Source organism: Azolla caroliniana, unplaced genomic scaffold (assembly GCF_043228905.1).
Source record: "Azolla caroliniana isolate FFs.n. ecotype wild unplaced genomic scaffold, voAzoCaro1.0.p SCAF_14, whole genome shotgun sequence".
Classification (NCBI taxonomy): Eukaryota; Viridiplantae; Streptophyta; class Polypodiopsida; order Salviniales; family Salviniaceae; genus Azolla; species Azolla caroliniana.
Window position 1 is genome coordinate 13,178,184 of NW_028230449.1, and position 19,353 is coordinate 13,197,536.

The window sequence follows — 19,353 nt, forward strand, 5'->3', positions numbered from 1 at the left end:
GTGGGGACCTGAACCAAGGAAGTTGCGTGCGGATGATTTTTTAATCCCTTGTAATTGCTAATTATAGTGAACCTCAACTTCTTTTGGATGTTCTAGATACTCTTTGACAATACATTTGTGTATGCGAACTTTAAAAACTCAATAGCACGACGATGTATTTCAATGTAGATCATCGTGTCATGCAGAATAAAGTCTAGAGTTGCAACGTGTTTTTTATGCACGCTGCTTGTTGACGCATTCTAGTGTGGAAGCGCCACAAAAACTTTGTTTGCGGCCTTCTTGCGACACGCACTTATTGCGTCACTATACAATGCAATTTAGCAAAAAGGGGGTTATCGCACTTACTGCGTCACTAAACATTTAGTTGTAGGGTATTTAGGGAGATAAAAAGTTGTCTTTGCTGGTGACTAAGGAACAAATTAAAGAAGGCGGAAGTAGTGTGAAATGGAAAGTGGGGAATGACAAAGTGAGTGATGCGAGAAAGTCATTGGCATTGTCTAGTGGCAATAACAACAACAATACCATCAAGTTATTGTGACACCAACCAACTAGTTTTGCATGATTTCACTAGTTAAACCAACCAACACTCACGTGTACATGGAATCATTGAATTTGAACATTTTATATACCACTTGGGAAATAGGTACATCTTTAAAAAAAAATGAAGCTCCAACAACATAGGATCATTGAAATTCAACATTTATATATGTTGGGATTACGGTCCCTCCGGATGGGATGGTCAAATGTCCGGGAATCGGGAATGAAGACCCGAATGAGGAGTACCCGGTATCGGAACCGGATGATGAAGACCCGGTTTCGGATCCGGATGATGAAGACCCCGGCTACGGAGCCGGATGACGAATGTACCCGGAGAGAGATCCGGATGCGGGGACATATTTGTGAATGTGTTTGCCAAGGGCCCTCTAGGCTATATTTGTAAATAGCCCGAAAGTCATATGTGTATAAATATGACTTAGGGCAAACAGTTTGTAGTTGTTGCTCATTTTTTCTGTTTTCACTTAGAGAGAGCGAAGTGAGAACAGCCGAGAGAGAGAGAGTGAGAGAGAGAGAAAGGAAGAGGTCGACGCCTCTGTGTAATACCGCCGCCTGTGGCGAGGACAGCGAGCTCAAGGTCGTCGCCTTGCAGCTCGCCATTGTACATTCCCTGCGTATAGTGATAGTTGGAGTCTTGCACTCCCGTGGTTTTTCCCGTCTAGGGTTTTCCACGCTAAACCCTGTGCATTCGAGTCTCTCTCTGTGTTTTCGATTTACTGCTGCATTGACTCGTGTGTCCTCGGTTGTGGCCGAGAGGTGAAGGTTTTGAAAGCGTCGATTTCTAACAATATATGACTGGGAAATTGATATATTCGTTTAATTTACCATCTCCAAATTTCATTGTAAAGGTAGTATTGAAGATTCGATGTGAAATGTATAGGTGGGGATGTGATTTGGTAACAATGTGTAACTAAGTATATGGTCTCATAGTTGTTCTACTGCTTATTAAAAAGAGAAAACAATACAAATATTGTTATATTTATGCCATAGTTTTTTTGTTGTAGAGCGTTTCATTTCATTTATTTATCATAAGTAGATCCATTCATTCACTCATGTGATTTTGGAGTGATTTTAGTTAGAAGAGGGTGGTGATGTCCTGGCCCGGGATGCATCCGCTGTCGGACGTCTTCTTCAGGCCGTCGCCGTACGGGAACAGCGTGGACGCCACGTCAGCCACCTCCGCCCTGCTGGCATTCAGTGACGTGGCGAGCGCACGTGCCGGCACCTGGAACAGCGCCAGGCTGGCGGACTGCATGCACACACACACACACGTAAACATACATACAAAAAACATATATAAGATGATAAGCTTGTTGAAACACAAGCAAGAGACATATGAAGAATGAATGAATGAATGAATGAGTGAGTGAGTGTGTGGGGTGTGGGAATTGAAATGTACCAGTGTGCCCGGGTTCTGGCTCTTGAGGGCGGAGATGTAGTCGGCCGTCACATTGCCGACATTGATCTCGAAGTGGAGGAGTCCGCGTGGGAAGAGGGTGACATCGCTGGGGTACAGAATGTTGATGTGTGGAGTCCCTATTTGTTTTTGAAGAAAAATTCAATCATTAAAAATTAGATGATATGAGGAATCCATCTAATTTAAATGCCTAGTAACCCTACTAGAGAAGAATAATTTTAAAAACATTTGTTTCAAACTTGTGCGCACCCGAGGTGTCGACGAATCCGACTTGGAGTGGTCCCCCGGAGATGAGTGTTAGTATCTCGGTCGCACGCGGGTGAGTGTGCGGCAGGTTCACACCGCACGGCACCATCTGGAACCGCACGTACGTGATCCCCTCCGACCTAAAACAAAATATAAGGATCCATCGGTCACTATAAAGATGGAGGAGGAGCATGTTAAAGGGCTTAGGTGTTAGAAGAATGAATGTTGTATATTACATGGTGAGGGGTAGGTTGGTGATGTTAACCGCGGCCCTAATACCTCCGCTGTCTCGTGTGACGGCACCATTAGTTAACAAATCTCGGAGGACGAATTTATTAGAATATAAGTTAAATAATATTATTAATAATAAATATAATATAACTGCCCTCCCGGTGATAACACCAAGAAAGGTTTCTAACTGCCTTATATGGCTATAAATAGGTCTCTAAGACCTATAGTTGTAATAGGACGATTTCAATACAGATTTACATTACTTTACTTTCTCCCTCTCTCTCTCTCTGTCTCTCTCTCTCTTGCCTCTTCTCTTTTCATCTCTTCTCAACATGGTATCAGAGCGTTAGGCTCTCTCCAACCACCGTCCTCTTTCCTTTCTTTCTTCACAGCCAGTGCCCTTGCCACCACCGTCCTCTTCCCTTTCTTCCTTCACAGCCAGTGCTCTTACCATTAGTTGATCCGGACAACTATGGCACAACATGCACATGGCACACCTAATTCGTCCATATCGACACCCAGCCCATCAACCCCAATACCGGGTTTTTCAACAACGCAAGGCACTACTCCGCTCGTCCCAACCACTACGAGAAGTTACAACCTCGACAAACTCACGGGCCCCAACTACCTTACATGGGCCACACGGATGACATTGATGCTCAAACGAGCGGACCTGTGGAACGTGGTAAGTGGCACAACCCAACCCACCGAAACCAATAACACCGAGTGGATGGCAAAAGATCTCCAAGCCCAAACCGAACTCATGTTCCACCTTGGAGACCCGCAAGTGCAAATGGTCCGACGTTGCGACACCTCAGCGGAAATTTGGAAAGTACTCCGAAGCACTTATCATCATGAAGATTTGATCACCCAAGTCGCATCACTCAAAAAGCTCCTAATTTCCTCCGTCACAGAAAACCAAGAAATCACCAAATTTCTTGATGAATGGCGCATCTTACTCGACAATGCCCTCCTCTCGGGACTACAATTAGATTCAAATCTACAAGCAATGTTACTCCTAGCAGCATTGCCCTCCTCTTGGCGACCATTTATAACCACTCAAGCATCAATGACGGGCCTCACCGTCGAATCTCTTATGGCACGCATCCGCCAAGAAGAGATCATGCGAAATGGCGCTCATCACTCAAATGCAACATTTTCAACACCGTCGATGCAATATGTGCAAAGACAACCTAACTTCAAAAGGGGACCTCCCTTTCGAAGGAACAACAACAACATGCGACCCGCCACCGCTTCAACAAAAGTTTGCACATATTGTGGACGCCATGGACATCTTGAACGTGAGTGCCGCACCAAGCGTCGTGAACAACTGAACCAATCACAACAACAACGTCAACAGCCACATGGACGACATCCTAGAGCACACCTCCAACAACTAGATGTGCCCGAAGTTGGCCAATATGGTATGGAATCATTACAACTATTTACATCATTACTAAATAGTTCCAATTGTCTTTCCCACACCACAGATATATCCGAATGGCTACTCGACACTGGTGCAACTCACCACATGACGCCACAAAAGCATTGGCTTCGCGACTACAAACACCTCTCAAGTACCATGCGAGTTTACCTCGGGAACAACCAATTCCTCACTGCCATCGGTGTCGGGAACCTTCACATCACCCTACCAAGTGGAGTAAACGTCAACATCTACAATGTATATCACATTCCGGGTCTTAGCCGAAATATACTTTCGGTTACAACGGCTACCTCAACTGGATCTTCCATTGAGTTCTTCCATGACTCATGTATTATTCACTTCAAGCTCCCTAATGGACAATTTGAAATTATAAAAATACCTCAGAAGGACCGTCTGTATCCATTAGCTATATCTATGTCTAATCCTCACTCTGTAATTGGTCACACCTCTATCCATTCTCTTCACATGGCTAAAGCTGTGTCCACCCTTATGTGGCATTATAGGTTCGGTCACATAAATAGTGTCACACTACATCGCATGGTGAAAGATAAGCTTTGTGTTGGCTTACCACTCTATCTAAACCCAATAGAATTGTGTGAAGGTTGCATCTTAGGAAAATCTAGCCACAAAAGTCACCAAACATCACTCAACAAATCCACACAATTGAACCAACTAGTACATAGTGACCTTTGTGGACCCATGGAATCAAGCTCACTCACGGGCTCCCATTATTTTCTCACTTTCATTGATGATTTTAGCAGGTATACGACCATATACTTCCTCAAGAAAAAGTCTGAAGTGCTCACACACTTCAAAGAGCATTGCAACCTCGTAGTCCGTCAACATGATCTTCCAATCCAAGCACTTCGCTCCGACAATGGCGGAGAATATGGCTCAAATGCATTCGAGGCATTTTGTAAAGACGAGGGCATCCAACAACAATTTACCGTTCCATACACGCCACAACAAAATGGTGTGTCCGAACGGAAGAATCGAACCCTTGTTGGCGCTGCTAGAGCCATGCTCCTTACGGCGGGACTACCAAAAACCTATTGGGAAGAGGTAGTCGCGACAGCGTGCTATGTCCAAAATCGGGTTCCGCATGCAAACGACCCCAAAACTACACCATATTTTTATTGGTTTGGCAAGCCACCCAATGTTCAACATCTTCGAATCTTTGGATGTGTAGCATACCCGGTGAAAGCTTTGGACTTGAGAAAGAAGTTGGATCCAACAAGCACGCGAATGATCTTCGTGGGCTATGGTGACCGATTTGGCGTCAAAGCATACAGATTGTATGATCCGGAGCAACGAAAATTTCACCTCGCACACTCAGTATACTTCAATGAAACCTCTCTCCTTAGCCCCCAACAAGAAATCCACAACCCCATAACACCATTAACCCTACCATCCACCACACCAACCATTCCACTCTCTACCCCAAAAAGACACACTCAAGTTGAATGGGAAGAAGTCTCACAACTCGCCCCACTCCCACCACAAACTCTCATTCCAATTGTCCCAACAACCACAACACAACCAACGTTACATGCCCCCCCCACACCTACAACACCAAAAACCCCTCCTTGGTCCCTCGGACAGAAAACCAAATCCCTCCTATTCCCTATGCCCACAAATTCATCATTCCCTAGTGAACCCCTCCACTCATTTAAGAATACCACCACTACCAAACAACCAAACCCTAGTAGACCACTACATACAATTATACCAATAGAATCTACCTATCAACCTTCTATTCTAGGACCAATCCCCAAGGCGTGTGCTCCCAAACCTTCGAAAGTCCGATCTTTGAAGGAGATCTACGAACAAACAAACCTCACTTCTAGTATATTAGAAAAGCATCCATCACTAGACTCCACTATATTTGATCCCTTAGATATATTATATCAACAAATGATCCAAGATCCATCCATCGATCGTGATCTTCAATTACTAAATCTTGAATCTTTTGATGATGTCAATATACAGGAAGCTCTCTCAGGAACTGAAGCCATCTCATGGCGTGAAGCCATGGCCTCGGAGTACCAATCTCTCATGGAGAATGGTACATGGCAACTAGTACCACAACCGCCGGATCGAAAACTGGTATCATGCAAATGGCTACTCCGAAAGAAGTTTAATGCGGATGGCTCGATCTCGCGCTACAAAGCTCGACTTGTAGCGCGAGGATTTCCACAAGTACCCGGTATGGACTACAACGAGACTTTTTCTCCCGTCCTCCGGATGACCTCATTCCGAGCATTACTCGCCACTGCCGCACAACTTCATCTCCTCGTCCATCAAATGGATGTTCGAACAGCATTTCTACATGGAAACCTACATGAAGAGATCTACATGGAGCAACCACCCGGTTATATATCTCAAGATTACCCAAACTATGTATGTAAATTAAACAAATCACTATACGGCCTAAAACAATCCCCACGTCAATGGTATGAAAGATTTAACTCATGTATGTCAAACCTAGGATATGTTCGTTTTCAATCCGACCCTAATGTATATAGCCGAAATGGCCCTAATATAATACTCCTCCTAGCCATTTATGTAGATGATATCCTCATCCTATCCAACTCTGAAAACACACTATGTAAAGCAAAGAGTGAACTCCATGCATCATTCTCGATGCAAGATATGGGAGCCCTCCATTATTGCCTAGGTATCCAAGTTATTCAAGATCCGTCCCAAGGCATCATCCAAATAAACCAAAAATCCTACATTGAGTCACTCCTTAAGAAGTACAACATGTCCAAATGTAAAGGTATCGCAACTCCCCTACCAATCTCCCTTAAAACAAAAACATCAACCTCATCAATGACTCAAACATCGGATATGGTGGCGTTTCCATATGCCAACATCCTTGGTGGAATTAGATACCTCGTCACATGTACAAGACCCGACATTTGCTTTGCAGCTAACTTCTTATCTCGTTACATGCAGGCACCAAGTCCTATTCACACCCAACACTTGAAGCGCCTGTTAAGGTACCTTCAAGAAACTAAGGACTTCGGCATCACCTACTCGGCATGTCAACCATTACCGACACCATACCTAACTTGCTACTCGGATGCCGATTGGGGGGGTGATGAAGACACATTACAATCGACATCAGGCTACGTCTACCTCCTATCAAATGGTGCCATTTCATGGCAGAGCAAAAGGCAACAAAGAGTCACACTCTCATCAACGGAAGCAGAATATGTAGCAATGACATTGGCACTTAAAGAAGGAATTTGGCTAAAAGACTTCTTGAAGGAAACAACTCTATTCCCCGATCATCCACTTCTCCTTCAATGTGATAACATGTCAGCCATCATGCTCGCAAAAAATCTCAAACATTCCGAGCTAACAAAGCACATTGCCATGAAGCTACAATTTACGAGGGAACTACTACATGAAGGCAATATTCAAATAAGTCATGTGCGCACCGAACAACAATGGGCAGACTTCTTAACGAAGTCCACACAAAAATCAAAACATTACGAAAGTTGTAATAAACTAGGATTAAAAAGCTACTTAGTTAATATTATCTAACTTAGGGGGGTGTATTAGAATATAAGTTAAATAATATTATTAATAATAAATATAATATAACTGCCCTCCCGGTGATAACACCAAGAAAGGTTTCTAACTGCCTTATATGGCTATAAATAGGTCTCTAAGACCTATAGTTGTAATAGGACGATTTCAATACAGATTTACATTACTTTACTTTCTCCCTCTCTCTCTCTCTGTCTCTCTCTCTCTTGCCTCTTCTCTTTTCATCTCTTCTCAACAGAATTGACTCTCAGGTGCGGTCGTGGGGATGTCCAGCAACGGATCCGGATCTGCTCCATTAACCATTGTCATCATAACTGCCATCATTATATTGATTGACAAACCCAAGATGGGGATCAACGCATTCATGGCCATAATAATTAGAATTTAGGACTATGAAATACGAATTGAAACGGAAAGTATGCTAGGATATAGATAGATAAGTCACTAAGACCAAACAAATATTTTTCTCCATAGTTTTGGTTACTCTTGCTTCTGCTGCTTCACTTGGCATGAATGCCTTTTTATACCCACGTTACCATACCGATATATTTATATTTATAATTGCGTGTGCGCGTATGTGGATTGCTCGGTCATGATAGTCCCCAAATAGAAAACATAATTAGTCTTCACATGAACAATCCTAGTCTAGTCTTTGTCACTCTTTGGATGGTTTTACATTCACCATGTGGCGCATCAAATGTCTAATAATTAATTAATCCAATTTCTGTAAGGAGCTGAATTTCTAGTATTAATCCATGCTCCTGATGACGCAATAAACAAGCCGGCATCGTTTGACATTGTGTGTCCAGAGGTTTTCTTTTTTGTTTGATAATGACTCTAGATACCTGTTTTATGTCAAGCTAATGTTGCAATTATGTGTGTTGGCCATAATTTGATTCCCAAAGGTTTAGAAGAAGAAGAAGAAGAAGAAGTGTATTAGTGTCTCCAAAGAGCGCACGCATGCGTAAAACTTGTCTTCTTATTTGACAAAAGTAACTTTACTAAAATGTGGATTTGGTCATCCGGTTATAATAGGTTTATAGATCAAATCCAAGTAAAACTTTTTTAAAGTATATTTTATGTTTACTTTCCAATATATCTGCTTTCAAGTTTTATTCAATATATGCAACCTAAAGTCCACTGAGACACCTCACCTTGATTCTACTATTTTTCAAGCCTCGAATGTTTCTAAATGATATTGGCTCTCTTATATAGTTGTGGAGAACCTCTAATATAGTTACTTGATGAACCTCAACTTTATTTGATAAACTTGAACCACTAAGATTGTTAGGTACTCCCAATGAAATACACTCAAGTTTACCAATAGTAGCAACTTGGTTTATCTAACATCTCGGCCTGTGGGGACAATTTACTACAATATGCATTGGGCCACCACAACATAAACATAGGTGGTTTGGTCAATGTCGTTGTTTTTCCTCTTCTAACAATAGTCCATGATGACTTGTTGCATCGATTTCCATTTGTGTGGGAGTGGGGTGGGGATAGTACAAGGAAACGGTTGTGAGAAGATCTTGTGATTTTGGGGAATATTTTCCCCTTACGTTTAATTTTGGTGCTTCCTCCTCAATGTTGCTCATCTTCCTCTTCCTCATCGCTGCTCATCTTCCGCTATCCCACTGAGCCAAAATCCATCTTAGATATTCCTCGCATGCCTAACTCAACGTTAATCGTTTTCCCCATCGTTCATAAAGTGTAGTCCTCTATCCTGACATTTCTCCTCTTCATGGTTGTCGACCTTGCTCATTAATCATCTTGATATCTCATATCTGGATATCTGTTAGCACCAATCATCCTATCTCAAATTTGATGTTTCTTTCATTAGTGAACCTCTTACATCAAATTTGAAGCGTACTTTGTGTTAATGAAATTTCTCCTCTTCGTGGTTGTCGAGCTTGTTCATGAATCATTTTGATATCTCAAGCATGGGTATCTGTTAGCACCCATTCTCTTATCTTAGGTTTGACGTATTTTCAATCATTAAACCTCTTACATAATTTTTGAACCTTCTTCCAATATGAGTTCCACGATCATGTGACACGAATACTTGTAACCAAATGTGGTGACTCTTTCAACTTCAATGTAGTCCAGGCCCAATTGATAGAACTCTGTCGGCCTTGGAAATCATCCGGATCTCCTAGATGCTGATATTGTTGGTTCTAACTCTTCAATTGGCTTGACTGGCCGATCGGTGTTGTTTGAACCGTCTTCAGGAGTCCTGTTAGATGACTCATCCCTATAGTAGGATTTTGGTGATGTCATGGAATCGTCCCCTTCTTCGAGATTAGTTGACTGAGAGGTTGAAGAATTAGCTGACTCAGTTTTCCCTTTGGTCTTGGGTCCGTTAGTCGGGTCGACTCTGTTGTTTCTAGCTCACACCTTATAGACTTTGCCTATTTTCATGGCTTTGTCTCTGAGTTTGACTAGTGGGCCTCCTACAAATTCAGATTCAGGGGGTATGTTGTCGGCTTGGTCAAGTTCAACTATTTGTCAAGTCTCTGTTTTGGCCTAGTGGGTTGGTCTTTCTATGATGTCTCTATCGACTTCGAAGGAGAGCTTCTTACTAGCTATTTTCTATTGCTTCCTTGCAGAGAGAATAGAGTCTTCATTGAAGACCACATCACTACTCTAGATCAATTTCCGATTCTCTAGATCCCATAGCTTGTAGTTGAATTCCCCATCGGTCCCATAACCGAGAAATATGCATTTTGTTGCATGGGGTGCCAACTTTTTCCTTTTCTCCCTAGGGATGAATGCATAGGTTTTGCATCCAAATATACGATGTCTATCGTAGGTTGGTTGTTTGCCTGACCATAGTGCCTATGGCACTTCGAGCCTAATTGTTTTCAACGACAACAGGTTGATCAAATATACTCCCTAGAACTGGAGCTTCTGTCTGGCATGTTGGAGCATTGTCGTCACTCTCTCTTGGATTGTTCTATTGATCCGTTCAACCATTCCATTCTACATGGGTGTGTATGGAACGGTCTTCTGATGCCGGATCCCTTTGTCGGAGAGGTACGGTTTGAAGGCTTAGGACGTGTATTCTCCTCCATTATCGAATCAGAGTGTCTTCACTCTATATCCTTACCGGTTCTCCAGTTCCGTTATACATCGAGTAAGGACCTCGAGCACTTCGTCTTTAGACCTAATCGAATAGGCCCAGACTTTCTGCATACAATCATCTACAAATGTTATGAAGTAACGGGAGCCACCTAGCTATCTTCCAAGAATGGGCCCACATATATCTATGTGCACGAGGCCCAAAGGTTGTCATACCATTTCGTAATGGAGAGAGTGCAAACTTCGGGTTTGTTTCCCATAGCGACAATGCTCGCAGAAGTCTGTCTTCGCTTGGAGTTTTGGAATGTTGCCAACTGCCATCAACCCATCAAGTCCGCATTGAGACATATGGCAGAGTCAGCCATGCCATAGGGTGAAAGCATGCGAGTGGAAACAATTAGCTATGTCCTTGACATAGCTAATTAGCTATGCAAAAAGCTACCATTGATAAATAGTCATTTTAGTAAAAAGCCATCATTAATAAATTAAGTATGCAAAAAACTACCATTGAAAATACTAGAGTGTTTTAATTACATATGTAAATGAGTGCCATAAATGTGCAACATAAATTGATGTGTGCACCATAAATGTGTACCATAAATTATATATCGAATTCCTAGGTCCATTATGCATGATCCTTTGCCACATCACGTAGGCCATCTCTAGTTGAGTACTGTGGGTTAGTTGCTACCACTGTTGCTAAACCCTATCGAGTCCACTTGCCGCCACTCTACATTGAGGGGCCGCTACTGTGCGTTCCAAGCATCATCAAAGAGCTGCTCAATCTGACGGGGTTCTCTTCTCTGTGACACTCTACACTCAGGGGCCACTACTGTGCATTCCAAGCATCATCAAAGAGCTGTTCAATCTGACGGGGTTCTCTTCTCTGTGCCACTCTACACTCAGGGGCCATTACTGTGCGTTCCAAGCATCATCAAAGAGCTGTTCAATCTGAGGGGGTTCTCTTCTCTGTGCCACTCTACACTCAGGGGCCATTACTGTGCGTTCCAAGCATCATCAAAGAGCTGTTCAATCTGAGGGGGTTCTCTTCTCTGTGCCACTCTACACTCAGGGGCCGCTGCTGTGCGTTCCAAGCATCATCAAAGAGCTGTTCAATCTGACGGGGTTCTCTTCTCTTTGCCACTCTACACTTAGGGGTTGCTACTGTGCGTTCCAAGCATAATCAAAGAGCTATTCAATCTGACGGGGTTCTCTTCTCTTTTCCACTCTCACTCAGGGGCCGCTACTGTGCGTTTCAAGCATCATTGGTAACTGTTCAATCTGACGGGGTTCTCTTCTCTTTTCCACTCTCACTCAGGGGCCGCTACTGTGCGTTTCAAGCATCATTGGTAACTGTTCAATCTGACGGGGTTCTCTTCTCTATGCCACTCTATTCTCAAGTGCCTTCTATGTGCGTTTCAAGCATCATCGGTAACTGTTCAATCTGACGGGGTTCTCTCCTCCATTTCCATCATTCTATACTCAGTTGCCACTACTGTCCAGTCCCGGATTGCTTCCACATTTCGATTTGACGGAGTTCACTCATCCAACGGCAACATTCTACACTCAGTTGTTGCCATTGGTCGGTCTTGGATCGCCTCCTCAACTGTTGGATCCAACAGAGTGAAATCCTCTACTGTTCGGTCTTGGATTGCAATAACTTTTCTGTCTATTGATTATCTTGTGTATTGTTGTGTCTAATCTTGTGTATTGTGTGGAATATTTTTGTGTATTGTTGTTGCCCATAGCCATCTTTAATACTTGTTTTTTTTCTGGAAATTTAGGGTTTTAACATGTCTAGCCAAATGGAAGGGGAAGAAGGGTGTTTAGAATTACCCCTCAATGTCATAAGGATAGGGATGATGTTATCAGGACACAACAAGCCATACGAAACTATTGGGCAGAAAAAAAAAGGAAACATCGTCAATTGTTGAAGGATACGAAAGCCACACTCAGTAAAGGTAAGGATAGTTTAGCTGAGAATGTAAGTAATGTGACTACCATCATAGAGAGAAAGGTTGTAGACTATTTCAATGTTCAAACCAAGCACATCAGCAATGAAGAAAAGAAGGTAGTACTTTATGGAATATGTAATGATCCATCGATAAAGGACTTAGTTGATTGTGATGGTCTTAATGCAAACATATCATCTATTTTAGTAAATAATCTTCGTAATAGTTTCTTATCCATGAGCAGGTCAGAAGATGATCTTGTCTTAAAAAGGTCTAGTCTAATGATGTTACTTAATAGTGATGTTGACGATATAAACATCAGTGAGCTATCTAAGGTAATTGGTGTTAGTAGAAAAACAGTGTACAATACAATGAACCGTATAATTTCCTCGGGTGAAGGAACTAGTCTACTAAAGCTAACTACAAGATGTAAGCCAATGACACCCATAACATTTGAAATCAAGGATGTAATCACAATGTTTTGGACTAATGAGAGTAGGGTTTCACCCAATAAAAAGGATTTATGCAGGAAACGTGTTGGAAGAAATCAATACGAGGAGCATCCCATTCATCTTCTTGATGTACCTCAGGTATTTACATTTATCTCAACATTTGTTTTGACTCTACTCGGAAAGTTAATTAGCTCAGTTAGCAGAAAAGCTAATTAGCTTATCAATTACATTTACCTCAGTTAGCTACTAGGATCGCTACTACATAGGTAACTAGCTACTCTCAATAGTTACTACCATGATAGCTAATTAGCTATTCTCAATAGCTAATTTAGGTACTACCAGATAATTAGCTGTACTGCTAGCTAGTTAGCTATCATGGTAGCTAGTTAGCTATTTCGTTATTACCAGCTAATTAGCTACTAGGAAAGCTAATTAGCTACCATGATAGCTAATTAGCTACTATGATAGCTACTACATAGGTAACTGGCTACTCTCAATAGCTACTACCATGATAGCTAATTAGTTAGGATAGCTAATTAGCCACCATTATAGCTAATTAGCTACTAGACCAGCTAATTAGCTACCATGATAGCTAATTAGTTACTAGGACAGCTAATTAGCCACCGTGATAGCTAATTAGCTACCATGATAGCTAATTAGCTACTATACCAGCTAATTAGCTACCATGATAGCTAATTAGTTACTAGGAAAGCTAATCAGCCACCATTATAGCTAATTAGCTACTAGACCAGCTAATTAGCTACCACGATAGCTAATTAGCTACTAGACCAGCTAATTAGCTACCATGATAGCTAATTAGTTACTAGGAAAGCTAATTAGCCACCATGATAGCTAATTAGCTACTAGACAAGCTAATTAGCTACCATGATAGCTAATTAGTTACTAGGAAAGCTAATTAGCCACCATGATAGCTAATTAGCTACTAGAGCAGCTAATTAGCTACCATGATAGTTAATTAGCTACTAGGACAACTAATTAGCTACTAGGACAGCTAATTAGCTACCATGATAGCTAATTAGCTACTACGACAGCTAATTAGCTACCATGATAGCTAATTAGCTACTAGAATAGCTAATTAGCTACTAGAATAGCTAATTAGCTACCATGATAGCTAATTAGCTACTACGACAGCTAATTAGCTACCATGATAGCTAATTAGCTACTAGGACAACCAATTAGCTACTAGGACAGCTAATTAGCTATCATGATAGCTAATTAGCTACTAGAATAGCTAACTAGCTACTAGAATAGCTAACTAGCTACTAGAATAGCTAATTAGCTACTAGGATAGTTAGCTAGTTACGAGAATAACTAATTCCCCTTTATTACGCAGGTCGATTTATTTATTAGGTTCAAACGAATGCATCCAACTATCAAAGTTCAACTACGAACATTCGAGTCTCTTAAGCCACACTTTGTGAGACGCTTAAAGGATCGATACACATGTTGTTGCATTTACCATGTACAGATGGGTTTTCTGAAGGACTCTGTTAATCTACTACGTCACCATAGCGCATCCCTAACTAATACAGTTTGCACATGTGGGTGCCCAATCTGTCGATCAAGCCCGCAAGAGGAGTGTAAATCATCTGAGCACGTTATCTCTTCCATGAGTTATTTATTAGATTCAATATTGTGTCCGAGAGAATCTGACGCTATCTTCCATATTCATAAATGTGTCATGGGTTTATGTCAAGATTGTGGCCCTACTAGATTTAGGTGGTGTCCAAATGAATTGAGTAGTGAAATATTGATCTCTGTGAAGTTATTTGAGTCAGTGAACACCAATTTCGAAGGAAAGGTGTGTAAAAGAAAGGATCTAGTTCGGAAGATGCTTAAACCAAGGGATTTGGTGTCTCTGTTTGTAGTATCTCTAGGAAAGTTCATTAAACACAACTTCATTTATTCATGGCAGGCCCATCAGTTTAAGACTTGCATATCTGATTTCCCAAATGATGTAGTAGTCTCAGTAGTAGATTTCGCAGAGAATTATACTTTCAAGCAGCAGAATGAAATTCAATCTATGCATTGGTGTTCAGTTCAGGTAACCATTTTTGTGCACATAACATATTTTCGAGTTTCAGGTGATGTTAAAAAAGTAATTCATTTCTTTATTTCCGATGATAAGAAGCATGATACCTTGTTCGTCCAACACTGTTTTAAGTTACATTGGCAGTGGTTATTAGCTCAACGTTTGGAGCTTACTCAACATTGGGTCTGGTCTGACGGAGCTGCGTCACAATTCAAGGCTCGACGTCCATTTTATTTTGTGGGGAGGTATCCTGCTATAACAGGTTTGGAGATGAGATGGAATTTTTTTGGGTCTGGCCATGGTAAAGGTGAACATGATGGTGCAGGGGCTGTTATAAAGCGGGCACTTACCCATGACCAACGAAAGACAGATGGTGTGCACATGAATTGTGCATCACATGTAGTTGAATTTTTAAGAACAAATATGTCGACGAGTGCCACAGGTGTTTATTCCTCGCAAGTTCGAGATATCAAACTTGAATTTTGGGAAGTGACGATAGATGAAGTAAATAGGGAGAAGACCTGGGAGTGCCAAGGAATTCCCGAATTGCGATCTCTGCATGCTGTTCGCGGTTATTCCAGGTTGGATGGTCATTGTATTGCGGTTAGAGAATTGACTTGTTTTTGCTTCCATTGTGTGCAGGGAAATTGGAGATATTGTCTAAACAAAGCATACATTCAGAATTGGGAGTATCACACTCTGAATGATAAGGAAGCAGTTGATGGAGAAACAGGGCAGAATGCTGACTTCACATATGAGGGACTTGGAGATACTTTGAGTGATGTCCTGAACGTTGGGGATAACTTCGCTGTAAATGCTGAAGAAGGCAATTCAGAGGGTGCTGATTTCTATATATTAAAGTGCACGGTTAGTAAACAGTGTGCAAGGCAGAATATTGTAGATGCATGGGGAAATTTTGTATCTGCCGGGACATTCTACATCGAAGGCATTTTTTATGCAAAACTAGATGACTACGAATATGTGTACAGGCTGTTAGAAGACAAACCAGCGGCGTATATGTACTCTCATTTGGTCAGATGCATCAACGTCCCAATGTCAGAATACAATAGCTGCTCCGGTTTATACACTGTTGGTGCTAATGTGTATGAATGTATTTACAATAGTATGCCATGGAATTTGTAGCTACAAGTAGCACTTACCATGTTCTCTTGTAAAACAAACATGTATTTCGCGAAAACAGATCAACAAATTCGTTTGGAATCAATTTCTTGTATACAGTCTGCTTTCTGTGCTTCTTTCTCAATAAAATCATGTCTTTTTTGTTAAGTTTTAAGTTATAAGTTATAGCGAAATAGTCATCAGTAGCTAATTAGTTGTACAAATGCAGCTAATTAGCTGTACAAATGTATTTACAATAGTATGCCATGGAATTTGTAGCTACAAGTAGCACTTACCATGTTCTCTTGTAAAACAAACATGTATTTCGCGAAAACAGATCAATAAATTCGTTTGGAATCAATTTCTTGTATACAGTCTGCTTTCTGTGCTTCTTTCTCAATAAAATCATGTCTTTTTTGTTAAGTTTTAAGTTATAAGTTATAGCGAAATAGTCATCAGTAGCTAATTAGCTGTACAAATGCAGCTAATTAGCTGTCAATAGCTAAATAGTCATCAATAGAATGAAATCAACAATCTGCAACATATTCCTCAAATTACACAGTAGATAAGTACAGTGGGAACAAGTAATTAAATTCTTCATTGAATAATGTCATCTCTTTACATATTTATAAATTACCATTGGAAATGTCTACAAATCTCCTATAAACAACTAAGCTCTTGCTAGTCAGTGGAACGAGTCTACATATATTATCCGCATATTGAGCTCGGTATGGAGTCCACAACCATGCACCTAGTTGGCAGCTCACTGTTTGCACCAGGTACTGTTCAGGCATTTCCTCGGGTAGAATGAGACAGCATCTCCGAATATTGAAGTAGTGTCGGAAATGTTCTGTATCCAAAATCAATGTATTGTCAGCATTATATTCAGGCCAAGTAGCCCAAAAATCAGAAAGTCTCTTGAATCTTGCAGCTTCCATCTGCTCACAATTTTCTCGTGCCCATTGACCTTTAAAACGACTTCGCCATTTTGGGAAGAATCTTGCCAAACACTTCCACACATCTGATTTTGGTTTTTCACTCCAAATAAACAAATCAAAGTACTCCACAGCCCACTCTAGAAACTGATTTGCGTCCCTCCTTGGCTGCATATATCTCACACTCATCAAGACTTTATCCAGCTCCAAGATCAAGGCTCTTCTTTCGACTTCTAGTGGTTTAGGTTTCCATTCCTGAAACTGAGCCGCTGTTACACCATTTTCTGGTAGGATACGATCAATCTCAATCAGCTCAGGTTCGGCTGACACAACTGGTGTCCTTTTCCTCTTTAAACCCCTAGTCGACTGTGTTGGGCCTAGCTTCACATTCTGGTGCTCTTGTTTTGTCGACTTAGTTATCAATCCTTGGATTACCTCAGTGCATGTAGCTACTGTTCTGCTCGATATCAGTCCACTGGTATCACATGCTGCATCTACCTGCAACACCAAGTCATCCGTGCTACATGCTTGATCAACTTGTGTGACCAGATCACTTGTGTCAGTTGCTACATCTACTTTCAAGATGGGGCCCTTTAAACATGCCGCAACATCAACAGTATCCACACTGCCATTGGCCTTACGAGCAATAGAATCAAACCCTTTAGACTTTGCAACATCAGAAAACACCAACATATTCACACTCACAAAGTAACTAATAGTCTCACAAAACAATATCCTGAACATCAAAGAGTTTCAGTCATAGAACAACACTCTTCAAATTATCTTGGAAAAACATCATAGAGTTCCATTACATAATGTGGATCAAGCAACAACCAATCTGAGGTTTTACTTGTCCAACAGGATAGTAAAACTTCATAAAACCCTAGCAAAATCCCTAAGCTAACAATCATATCCAACTAAACAGTATTTCGCTCCACTACGTCTGGGCCCCTTGACCGAGTAACTGGTCTTGTTCCCGATCGTGGCCCCTTCTTCAGCCTTTTTCTGGTTGGTTCCCCATTTAGCCTTGCTTCTAGGACCCAATGCGCAAGTGTGTCCTCCTCCGACAACCTTCCCATCGCCTCAGCAGCTAATTGCACATCAACCGTTTCTTGAACTAGCTTTTCAAGTACAGAGGGATCTGTTTGGACATTTTCAGTAGTTGGGCTCGGTGGGGTGGAATCAAGGTCTTGAGACTCGAAGAAATGTTGCATCAAGTGTTCATAAACACTGTTGTTGTGAACCTCAGTTTTACATGTTGTTTCCACTATTTCATGGCATTTCACATCGTTGCCTAATTCAGTACACTGTTCCAAAAGAATAGGGTGCAGCTGATCTGAAGGAGATGTGATAGCAGGACTCTTACTTTCAGCCACATTGGCAGTAGTATCCTCATCTGTTGCAGCATCATCAACACCAGACACATCATGTGCCGTCCTTAATCCACAAGATTCTACAATAACATGACAGTTATTTAGGATAGCTAATTAGCTACTTTACTAAACTATGGTAGAAGCTAGGATAGCTAATTAGCTAGTACGATAGCTAATTAGCTAGTATGATAGCTAATTAGGTACTTTACTCAACTATGGTAGTAGTTAGGATAGCTAATTAGGTACTTTACTCAACTATGGTAGTAGTTAGGATAGCTTATTAGCTACTAGGACAGCTAATTAGCTGCCAGTAGCTAATTAGCTGCCAGTAGCTAATTAGCTGCCAGTAGCTAATTAGCTACTAGGATAGCTAATTAGCTGCCATTAGCTAATTAGCTACTAGGATAGCTTATTAGCTACTTTACACAACTATGTCAGTAGCTAATTAGCTACTATGATAGCTAATTAGCTAGTAGGATAGCTAATTAGTTGCAAGTAGCTAATTAGCTAGTAGGATAGCTAATTAGCTATTTTACACAACTATGCTACTAGCTAATTAGCTAGTACCATAGCTAACTAGCTACTAGGATAGCTTATTAGCTACTTTACACAACTATGTCAGTAGCTAATTAGCTCCTATGATAGCTAATTAGCTAGTAGGATAGCTAATTAGCTAGTAGGATAGCTAATTAGTTGCCAGTAGCTAATTAGCTAGTAGGATAGCTAATTAGCTTTTTTACACAACTATGGTACTAGCTAATTAGCTAGTACCATAGCTAACTAGCTACTAGGATAGCTTATTAGCTACTTTACACAACTATGGCAGTAGCTAATTAGTTACTAGGATAGCTAATTAGTTGCCAGTGGCTAATTAGCTAGTAGGATAGCTATTTAGCTTTTTTACACAACTATGGTACTAGCTAATTAGCTAGTACCA

The 19,353-nt window shown here is 41.2% G+C and overlaps 1 protein-coding gene across 1 annotated transcript; it reads right to left on the minus strand.

The window, feature by feature from the left end:
- Positions 1-1,626: 1,626 nt before the first annotated feature.
- LOC147855504 (germin-like protein 5-1) lies at positions 1,627-2,545 on the minus strand. Its single transcript, XM_087330624.1, has 4 exons — positions 2,455-2,545; positions 2,222-2,358; positions 1,955-2,091; positions 1,627-1,804 (listed from the first exon to the last, which is right to left on the minus strand). Coding segments are annotated over exons 1-4 (450 nt in total). The 5' UTR covers positions 2,457-2,545; the 3' UTR covers positions 1,627-1,630.
- Between the last annotated feature and the right edge of the window lie 16,808 nt (positions 2,546-19,353).

Coding starts and splice junctions, on each gene's coding strand:
- LOC147855504 (XM_087330624.1), bottom strand. Junction 2,092..2,221: donor CGGATTCGTCGACACCTCGG/GTGCGCACAAGT, acceptor AAAAACAAATAG/GGACTCCACACATCAACATT. Junction 1,805..1,954: donor GCCAGAACCCGGGCACACTG/GTACATTTCAAT, acceptor GTGTGCATGCAG/TCCGCCAGCCTGGCGCTGTT.